The following is a 10,919-nucleotide window of genomic DNA, read 5'->3' on the forward strand; positions in this document are numbered from 1 at the left end:
TGCCTTGGTTAACATGAACCATTGTAATCCTGGACTTGGCCTCAATTTTAGTTCAATCACTACGCAAACTTGATGAACCAAGTGGAGCTTTGTCTCTAGCCAACAGCCTGTGCTAGGACTTGTTCTCCCACTAACCACTATCAAACTAAGTTCAAATACTTGCAGAGCTTCCCTAGCCCACTATAATTTATAACTTGGTAGCCCCGTCCATGAACTGACCATGAGTGGACCCAACAGGGGGTTGGGGACAGTTGCCCCTCTTAAAATAAATTTTTTAATGGTTTGTTTGTTACTTCTAAAATTTGATAGTGTCACTCTCACCCCCTCAAAATCAATTCAGTTGCCCTTCCTCACCCCCATCTATTTTTGTCCCATCTTTCGAATTCCAAGATACACCAATAAAAGAAACTCAATATATCAGTCCATTTGGTATAAACTTACTCAGTGCGCTGGTTATTGTCCTGCCAACTTATTGCAAGCTGAATTTCTTTTAGGCGCCTCCTCGAGAGGATGTTGTAAGAAGTCTGAAAAATGGTATCGTCATAAATCTCTTGGGCATGGGTGCGGCAATACTTGGCATGCAGGCAACTGTAGGTTTGTTGGTGGCCAAAGCTCTTACAACCTCAGCTAATCCTTATTACCAAGGTTCCGCTCCTGGGAGTAGTCCAGTTCTTGCCTTGGATGTTTTCTTGGTGCAGGTATCCTTCAGACTTAATGATCATCTGATTTATGCATTTTATGTCAAAAGTGTTGGGATGCTTACAGAAAGAGCTAGGAAATTAGGTTGGTTGGGATATGGGTTTGAAAAATGGATTTGAGAAATACTACACTGAAACTTGAAATTTTCTTCTCGAGGGGTACGAGAGGATTGGCTCCTACTAGAATCATCCTTGTGACCTTGGCTTGTAAGTCGGTTATCTTCTCATTACATTTGCTTGTTTTACAGGCATCTGCAAATACTATACTCTCACATTTTCTAGGACTGATAAGCTCGTTGGAGCTACTGCGATCCGTCACATTGCCACCTTCAGAAAGTGCTCCGAGTCCTAAGCTTGCATGAGGTATTTGGTATGCTCAGAAAAACCGTTGAAAATGAAGTTCACAAGCCATTTCGATGGTTGGTATTTGGCCTAAGAAATTGTATCCAACCTCGAGCCTGAATCTTTTCATAGGTGGACCCTTTTACGTTGAATTCGTGCTTGCTAAATGTGCATCACATAGCCAGCATTTGGAAAAAGGAAATCTTTTTATATTTTCCATTTTAAGTTCGTAATTATTATGCTTTTGCTGCATTGAGCAAGTCCAGTAAATGTAGTTTGATTACTCTTTTTCAATGTTAAATAAACACCTAGTAAATTGCACCTAATAACATGGTTACATTTGAAATTTCCGAACAAAGTTGCCATTTCTCCTACTTTAAATTGAATCATAATGAGATATTCATTTTATATATAATTTATTTATGAATATTATTTATATTAGCAATTTTAATTCTAAATCAAATTTTGTGGACATTGTAGCTAAAACAAAAAAATAAAAAATCGTGTCATAATATATTTATATATTTTAGAGTAGGTTTTGTGTTAGATGGTCTCACGAATCTTTATTTGTGAAACTGATCAATCTTACTGATATTTACAATAAAAAATAATACTCTTAGTATAAAAATTAATAATTTTTCATGGATGACCCAAATAAGATATCCGTCACAGAAAAAACGACTCATGAGATTGTCTCACACAAGTTTTTACCGATATTTTAATACTAACTGGTACTCGGGTGTGTGCGTTATGTTTTTTTAACCAAAAACCAAGAAAGAAAAAAAAATGATAAAATAAAAAAATACAAAAATAATGGTTTTTTTAAAAATAAATATCCATCAAAAAGAAAAAAAAAAGAGTTGTAACATTTTCGTAATTAAATTAAAAAAATGTTTGAAATTATCAATTTATGTAACCGTTTTAGTTGTAATTAGAATTAAATTAAATATAACAACCGTTTTTGAATGGGATTATGTAATAAGATAATATATTAATTTGGTATGATCCGGGCTTTCGGGTTAGGGCCCTGAAGCCCATCATCAAATGATTCAGTGTTCTTTCTCAGGAATCGATACCAAATCAACTATCCAAGATCCAGAATCTAGGGTTTATGGGTTTGTAGTGACTTCCGGAAAATGTCGTCTTCGTCAGGCAGGCCGGCTTCCATAGCTGCCGGAAATTATCAGGTGGTTCCAGTTGCGGAGAAGGCGGTTTCTTCGCTTCCTCCACGGCCTCCACCTTCTTCTTCGTCATCATCTGCTTTAGTAGAGTACACACCGCCTGTAGCTGCGCCAGAAGACGAGGATCTCGAAATTAAGCTACGCCGCATTATTGAATGTGTTCCAGTTCGCGTCAACAACACCTCAGGAAGTTCTGCCGGTTCAGGATCGGGTGATTTCCATCAGGTAGTGGATGCCACTAGTTTCTGCAATTGATATGATATGTACATTGTAACCACCACTAATTAATCACCATAATTTCGAAGAAACGTAATCCCAAGGCCATATAAAGGATTTGTGTTATGCAATTTTCATCGTTGTGTTTGATTAAAAAGTTTATCTTTTAAGTAATATTCCGAGTCATCGATGAGATATTTCTCTTTCAGAAGGTAGTTGCAGATTGACCTACTCAATCTCAAGTATACAGCCATTAGACTGTTGTTGGGCATGGCTAAGTTTCTTCTACAATGGTGGAGGTTCATATTGTGCACTTTTATTCATGATAAACATAGGAACCTGCTGGTAATTGCTATTTAAAATTGTTAAAATCGAGAAGAACAGAGCAAGCAAATTGCTATGAAAAGCTCCATCTTTTCTGTTAATTAGAAAATGTAAAAGATTGTTCTGTACAAAGTGTAACTACCGACCCTATTTGTATGTACAAAAGCGCTACTTCCTAAAACACATTTCTATACTACACTTTCAAGAAAAATCTTTATCAAACATTTCAGAATTTGAATGAAAACAATAAAATGCAACTTCTGAACTGAAAAGTGTTTGGAGTTCATGCCTCTCTGTAGTGAGTCATAGCCTTGGAGCTTGTTTGTCTTGGTTATTCAGAAGCTTTATCAAACAAAATTTGGATTGATTTTGTCTGCTGAAAACAGTGAAGGTAACCAGAGTATATACCACTATATACCATGATACTTATTGGTTGAATGCTTTTTTCACGATGATGGCCAAATCGTTGTGTTTTATTCACTTCAAGCTTAAGCTTTGATGAATTTCGCTTTTTGGAACGTTGGCTGCATAGGCAATATTCACCATGTTGGTTCGATTAATTTGTTTTCAACTAAGTTGATATAGCTAGCAGTTTCAAGTGGGTTCATACAGGGTATCATCTGAAGCAAGGAAACTAAACTAGAGGGAATATAGCAAATTTCCATGTTTATCAATGCAAAAACTTGGAAACTATTGTCTTGTTTCGACATGTCTTTTTGATTTCTTCAAAACTATGATTTGATTTACGTGGAATGATCTATTGTATGGGAAATAATAGAGAATTATTTTTCTTAAGAAAAGGCGGAGGCAAATTGGAGTTAGTACGAAAAAACAGAGCGAATCTTAAGATGAAAAACAGAAACCATTGACTATAGTTTATCTTGTACAACGTTATCTTGTTATACTCATCCCCTTTCACTAAATTATAATTACAAATATTTAAATTTTTTTGTTGGGTTATTGATGGTGACAGTATCGACAAATGAGGCGAAGGAACAAGATCGGCTAGCAAGGATGGACGTCGACTACCAGAAAAGGAAAGAAATCTCAGAATTCAACCAGAGAAGAGAGGAAAGATTAAAGGCTGCAGAGGAACGTACACTGAAGAAACGTTTAAAACGTCAGAAGAAGAAACAGAGAAAGAAAGGGAAAAAGAGCCAACTGAATGAAGGTGGAGAAGAGCATCCGAATGAGCAATCATCAGACGAGGATGGAGATTCAGATAATGATGAAACTTAGAGGCAAGGAAAGATAAGTCTGATGCTTAGGCTCCGAACCCAAACGAGCTAACCAATAATAAAAAGAAGAAAGGTAGTTTGCTATGAATTGTAGGTTGATGGTGTTGCGTCAATGTTGTGTAAGTTAGGACATCTGATCAAGGGAAACAAGTTGTATTGGACCCAAGATTAGTTGGTTTCATATTGCAAGTTGAATGTATATCTTTGTTGATTTGATCAAAATTTCCCAAATGGGGAAAAAAACCTTTGTGCGCATCATTCATGTTTTAGATTTATTTGACCTTGATCTAATTATTGCAAGGGGTCACAATCACATCATAAGAAAACGTACGAGGCTTTTTGTATCATTGGATAACCCTTTTGCAACCATTGGAACAACTTCCATGAAAACTTGCCTAACTAAATCAATTTAAATGTAAATAAATTGAATTTAATAATGAATACATGTTCATGTGTGCATGGATAATCATCTCGAATAATTTTTTTAAAATATTTTAATTTTCCCTAAAAATAAATTAATCCAAGACTTCACCCCTAATGGGCCTGTTATTATTTACTCCAGCTGAAGCCCAATCCGTATTGCAGTGCGTATTCCATTCAACCAGAAATTGAAGAGAGAGATCTCTGCATCCATGAATTCCCAACACCAAAACTTGCTGTAAACCGATCAAAAAACACAAGGGAAGAAAATAGTGAAGAAGAAGATGCTGCCCACCTCTTCATCGGCGAAGGGGCGCTCGGGTGCTCATGCCCGACCCAATTCGGTCCTACCCCAGTACCTCCGCAGAATAGTCAAGGTAATTTTTGGACCAAACATTTTGCAGATCTGATCTTGATCTTTGGTGGTGACATTTACCTTGTTGTGAGGAATTTGTGGCTTGATTCGGTTATTTTGCTTTCCCCGCCTGTCATTATCATGTGGGTGAAGGACCCGAGTTTGATCGAGTTAATAGAGGAGCAAATGTGAAAGGTTATGTGTATCGTTTCTGTTTTCAGTTCGTTTTATTTCTACTAGTTGAGGTGATGGGAGTTCTTTTGCGCTTGAAGTTGGAATTTTGGGGACTTGAGCTGGAACATCTTGTTCTGCCGCTATTTCAGTTTCGTTGTAATGCTGCGGAACATTCACAATGATTCCTTACTTTATTATTTAAATACAAATTAATGTACTTTTCTTAATGAAAATTGTTCTTCTTCATATTTCATTTCGATACAGCCTGTTCCATATTGATTTATTGGAAGTTCTACAGCTACTCACATGATCATCCCTCCATGCTATCCTCAATAGTCCTTGTAATGTAGTTACTATTCAGAACCCTAAAACCAACTTATTTGAGACTAAATTATGATTCAAAGGCCATCATGGGAAGTCAAGGCTGTGTTGTGGGATGAGGGACATAAATTGGAAAATAATCTCTGGTTAACTAATGCACAGGCTCTTTATTGTGGTGTTACACCATCTAAACATTAATTTTTTTAATGAGTTGGAAATACACTTCAAGTATACATGTGTGTATTTGGTTTTTTAATTGGGTATCTGATTGCTAAGTCTTTGCTTACTTTGTGGGTGAATTTTGAATATTGCTTTTGAAACTTTTGTCTTAGCTGTGGTGTCTTGATTTAACCTCGAATATGTTGTGCCCATTATCAAATCAATTTCTTTTGGCCATGGAATTTGCTTCATTTTTATTTTTATTTTTTACATTAACATTTTCAGAAGCCTGCTGATACTTTTGGCTGTCTATAGTTGACTATTTATAGTCTATAAATGCCTCTTTTTGATTTAATCAGTGACATTTTTTTTGGATGGCTATGTAGTGGCAACAAATGGATATTGAATATACTTTCTGGCAAATGCTTCATCTATGCACTTCTCCAAAAGTCGTGTAAGTTTCTATCTTTCCACAGATGGCTGTTGGTGTTCCATAATCATTTAAATTGATATTTGTTATTTATAATATTTAGTTTGTGTTGGCACTTACTTACCTTTATAAGATGCAATGTATATTGAGAAACTTCTAAAAGGGCTCTTAAGGTCACCTGAATTTAATTCTAATGCATCTTGACTTTATTTGGACCCGTCTCTTTATAATTGTGATATGTGAATATAGGTAAATAGTCTGAGAAGTGTAAGTACCTTGTCAACCAATTAAAAGCTAATCCATTAAGCCTCTCATTTAACATAATTGGCAAAGGTTTTTACTTATTTTTTCCATGATTAGTTAAAAGTAAACAAGCTATTAATTCTGTATTCGTGATATGGTTTACTTCAAAGCGAATTTCATCAGTTTCATGTTAGATATATGCGTAGAAACATCTTTTCACTGAAATAAACACCTCAGATTTCCATATAAATAGAGAGAGAGTTTATACACATTCATAAGTCATATAATTTTACTGTGACGGGTTGTCATATTTGGAGAGGTAAGAAGATTTTGTTAATGTAAGCAGCTGTGTATTGGTATAATTTGAGAATTCCTGGTAGTATAATAGTCTATGGTAGCTTAATAAAGCACCAGGAAACTTTAGTAGTCCCTTGCTTATTAATTTTATATTTCTGATTTATAATTTTGTTCATTTTGCATGTGAAACTGTTCAATGAATGCAGATATCAACACACCAAGTATCACAAGCGTAAGTTAGTTTTTTTACTTGGCATCATATTATACTTCTTATGAAACCAACATTTCTCTGAGATCATCATATTTCATTTGTGGGCGTTAATTTTTGCAGTTGATGTAATTTTTCTGCTGAATGAATGGTTTCATATGGAATGGTTTCTTACTAATTTTTTTGATATTTTTTAAAATTATACACTCCATTTTGTCAAGCAAGATAATTTTTAATTCAACTGGTTTTAAGCTGTAGGTGTTATTAATACTTTTCCATTTTTGTGTCATGTAGAAACAAAGAACCAATGGGCACGTGATGATCCTGCATTTGTAGTGATATTTAGTCTTCTTTTGTCAGTTGCTACTATGGGTTATTGTGCTGCGTAAGTGCACTCATGATCTTGGTTTTGAACAAACTTGTGTAAAGTCCTCGTATAGTTGACATTATTAGCAAGTAGATTTATTTTTGATGTTAAAATGAATAAATTATATTGCACCTAAGGTTCGATATTTAACATGATGTTCTTTTAAATGATTCCAATATCGTCAGTTCTTCAAATGAAACTCTGGGTGTTGTGTTCTTTTCACCTCTTGCAATACAATACTTCATGTGTATTCTAATGCTTTTGTTTGACATATATCGTTTATTTCAGGTATGATCATAGTGCAGGACACACTGTTTTTGTGGTTATTTCAGTATTGCTTTTCCATTTCCTTGTGATAGGCGCAATTTTGGCAACTTGTTTTTGGTAAGGAAAAATATGAATATGGGTAGAGTAGTTTTTCTTATTATTGCATATTTCTATTTTCTTGATTTAATTTTATTACTTTTTGAGGAGCTACATTTCTATGAAAATGCTTGGTCGTAATTTAAGTTTCACTCATCAGATCTTTGTCAGCTAGTTCAGAATTGTTGACAGTTTTCATAGATGATAGAGTTTTGTTTGACAAGGTGATGAAATTTTATTTGTCAAATTTTGTCCAGGCTCTTGACTAACAATTATCTTCGAGAAGAAGCTCTAAACAGCCACGTGGTTGAACAACGGGTGGAATGGCAAGTTCTGATCTGCTTTTGCTAATCTCTTGTATTATTGTATATATGAGTTAGTCTGCGTTTCTTTAGTTTCTGTGTATCTGATAGCATTGTTTTCTTCTTATGTTAGTAAATGATGCCTCATACCTGAATTTGTAGGATGTTTTTGTGCTAAGAACCCTTTAATTTTCTTGCTAACTTTATGTTGACCCGACTTTGTGAAGGTTGTATTCTTTTGATGTACACCTCAACTCTTTCTTCCCTATGTTCGTGCTGCTATACGGTATGCATAAAATAAATGCGCCTTATCTTGTGGTTTTCTTCGATAATATATTTACTGATGTCTTTGAATTTTGCAGTCGTTCATTATTTTATATCACCTCTTCTACTGGCTCATGGTTTTGTTCCGGTGTTACTATCAAATTTGCTCTTCATGGTGGGAACTTCCTACTACCATTACCTAAATTATTTGGGTTATGATGGTGAGATGAGTTTACCAATTAGCTGTTTTTTTTCATTTGGGTAATGAATAATGACTGTCATTTCATATCATGTCCTTTTGTCTCTCACCCTCGAACTAGGCTATGAACCTCATCAAGTTTTTTGTTCCATATTTTGTCAAAGTTCCACTTTAGGCTATAATGACGTTCGTGAAGTGTCCAACAGATTAAGGGCTTTGCATAAACTTCTCTCAGCTCATTAAATTCAGAGTTTGTAAAGAAAAATACCGAGTCATTTCCACATAAATAACATGTTATGCTATGAACTCGTCTAATTTTGCAAATCTTCTGGTTTGCAGAGAATGGTCTCCCGTTTAAAAGTAGGACAATATATGCAACCAACTCAAGCTTTCTTCGGAATAATAAGTGTTAACAAGCTTCTTATGGATGAGTCAGTTTGATTATTTTTTTAATTATTAGTGCGATGAAGTTTAATGTATTCACAAATATATTTCATTCTATTGTATTCCCACATATCTCACAAAGTTTTGATAATATAGAAAACTGGTACCATGGAAGGGTTTTTTGAAGTTTAACGCATAATTTGTCTATCCTAATGCAGTATTACCCTTCTTGGAGAGGACCACTTTGTTTCTATATCCAATTGGCATCGTCCTTGTATTCTTCCCCATCTGTAAGCATCCTCACACTATATTCCAATATGTTTTCAAGTTATTCAACAAATAGATGGATATTTTACATTTTTGCAGTAATTTTAAGTGGATTCAATCCATCGAGATATTTCATGAACATGTACTTTAGCCAGTCGCACTAGATTTATCTAACAACATCTCAGACGCTACACATGACCAAGAAGATTCCACGAACACGAGGATGGTTGATCTGTAAGTTCATGTACTGGTTTTTAACGAGGAGATGGAAAAGAGCTGCGATTTGACAAAGAACGAGTACGTAATAGTTAACCTTTTTTTGTCCTACTGCGAGTGTGATTGGGCATAGGGAATATGAACTGTTGTTATCATAGGAATTTTGCTTGCAATTCTTATCTCATGTATATGCCAAACGGGCTTTAGATTAGAGTCTCAAATACTGAGTTTCTTTTACGGCTTGAAGTTCTATAAAAGCATATGAGGTTCCCCAGAGTAAGCCTAGAGATCAGTTGTGAATTGTGATGTTGGTAGGTTAAACTCCGCGGTGCATCTAATGGATGTCACCACCTATCACAGTTCCACTTGAACCGTGAACTGAAATCGAAGCCAAACTCATGTTTTGGTTTGGTTTGTGTTTCAAAATCAAATATATAATCTGAAGTTTCAAAAATTTCACAAAGTCATCTTTTGTCTTGTGTCAAAATTTTGATGATGGATAGATAATTTGGATTGATGGATCCATTAGTAAGATGGTATGGGCAAACATCTATTATTGTGGTCTTTTTTTTTTGAACTGGTGGATGAGTTTATTGGTTATAATTTTGTTTGAATTAAAACTTTGTCCTAAACTTGAGATCGTGGTGTCATATGAACTATAAGCAATTGCGATCATATTTTGGGACAAATAATTAAATCACGAGGTGTAATTCCCGACTTTGTATGGAGTTTTCTTCAATATAGTATGAATAAGAAGGAACCAATTAGTCCGAAGCAAATGAACTCAAAATCTCTTTGTTCTTCGTTGCATATGTATTTTGTTTTCAAGGTACGTACCCAAACACACTTCGACACTTATAAAAAACAAAATTAAAGTTGGACTCAGAATTAAATCAACACCCCTACAAATAAATAATCGAAATACACCTCGATTTCATTCAAGAAAGTTCAACTTTTAAGTCTGATCAAGACTTCTGCAGAGGCAGAGAATTTAGCAAACTTTGGATCAGGTCATCGACCACTTGACATGAAGCCAGGATTCTTCCAAAAACTTAAGAAAGGTCCGAGAAGATTTATATTTGAACACAAGTAGCTTCTGGAGGAGGATTTTACAGATTTTTTAAATTAGAATTGACTAGTTTTTAGGGGAACACCGGTTTGCCTGATCGTCTATCTCAATGCAGTGATGCTCTCAAATCACGGGCTGGCACTAGGTTTGATCAACTGGGTCGGAAAATCAGCGATCTTTGTAAGAAGCTGGATCTGATTATGAACTCTCGGGAGATTAAAAATAATTTTTCGCACATTAAAGAGGTCGAAAAACAAATCGAAAAACAAGAGGAGATTCACTGGAACCAACGAGCGAGCCCGCGTTAATTGGCTACAGCACGGGATCGTCATACCAACTTCTTCCATGTGAAAGCATCTCAGCGCCGCCATAATAATGTTATTAGAGGTCTTATGAATGTGGGAGGTGACTGATGTACTGTTATAAATAGTTTGGCTGGTATTATCAAAGAATATTTTTGTAATTTATTTTCCTCTTCTAATCCAACCACGATGGATATCGAGGCAGTGCTTGAATTCACATATATGGTGGTGGGAGATCAAATGAATGTCGTGCTCTGTGCCACATTTACTGAAGATGAAGTCCGGAGACCAGTGTTTGATATGCATCCATCTAAAGCTCCAGGGCCGAATGGTTTTACTGCTCTTTTCTATCAAAAGTTATGAACGATAATTGATAAAGATATGATGAAATCTACCTTGTCAATTCTCCATAATCAAATGATACACTCATTACACTTATTCTGTTATTCACAAGGTTAAAGAGTCAATGTCTTCGGACCAATCATTCTTTGTAATACCTGCTATAACATAGTGTCACAGTCAATAACTAACCAGTTTAGACCAATTCTTAATCAGATTATATTAATTCTTTTCAAAGTGC

General features: G+C 35.1%; 2 protein-coding genes and 1 pseudogene across 2 annotated transcripts in view; all 3 read left to right on the forward strand.

Annotated features, from left to right (window-relative positions):
- The window catches only part of LOC142519346 (protein TIC 21, chloroplastic-like), a 3,214-nt gene extending 1,957 nt beyond the window's left edge, over positions 1–1,257 (forward strand). Inside the window, exons 3-4 of the mRNA XM_075622336.1 lie at positions 495–698; positions 947–1,257. Coding sequence (XP_075478451.1) covers positions 495–698; positions 947–1,060 — 318 coding nt within the window. The 3' untranslated portion in view covers positions 1,061–1,257. The remainder of the gene's footprint in view (positions 1–494; positions 699–946) is intronic.
- A 789-nt stretch (positions 1,258–2,046) lies between these two features.
- Positions 2,047–4,254, forward strand: LOC142519277 (uncharacterized; annotated as a pseudogene).
- Positions 4,255–4,565: 311 nt separating this feature from the next.
- Positions 4,566–9,248, forward strand: LOC142518537 (uncharacterized). The gene is made up of 10 exons (XM_075621327.1): positions 4,566–4,796; positions 5,815–5,882; positions 6,605–6,630; positions 6,901–6,991; positions 7,262–7,357; positions 7,594–7,662; positions 7,866–7,924; positions 8,001–8,123; positions 8,704–8,775; positions 8,852–9,248. Exons 1-10 carry the CDS (start codon positions 4,704–4,706, stop codon positions 8,914–8,916), a joined length of 762 nt encoding a protein of 253 aa, XP_075477442.1. The 5' UTR covers positions 4,566–4,703; the 3' UTR covers positions 8,917–9,248.
- Positions 9,249–10,919: the final 1,671 nt, after the last annotated feature.

This window comes from Primulina tabacum, chromosome 11 (genome assembly GCF_025594145.1).
Source record: "Primulina tabacum isolate GXHZ01 chromosome 11, ASM2559414v2, whole genome shotgun sequence".
Classification (NCBI taxonomy): domain Eukaryota; kingdom Viridiplantae; phylum Streptophyta; class Magnoliopsida; order Lamiales; family Gesneriaceae; genus Primulina; species Primulina tabacum.

Excerpts from the sequence above, each read along its gene's own strand:
- LOC142518537 (XM_075621327.1), top strand. The coding sequence starts at position 4,704 with ATGCTGCCCACCTCTTCATCGGCGAAGGGGCGCTCGGGTGCTCATGCC. Across the intron at positions 6,992-7,261 it reads ACTATGGGTTATTGTGCTGC|GTATGATCATAGTGCAGGAC; the intron begins GTAAGTGCACTC and ends CGTTTATTTCAG. Across the intron at positions 8,776-8,851 it reads CCTTGTATTCTTCCCCATCT|TAATTTTAAGTGGATTCAAT; the intron begins GTAAGCATCCTC and ends ACATTTTTGCAG.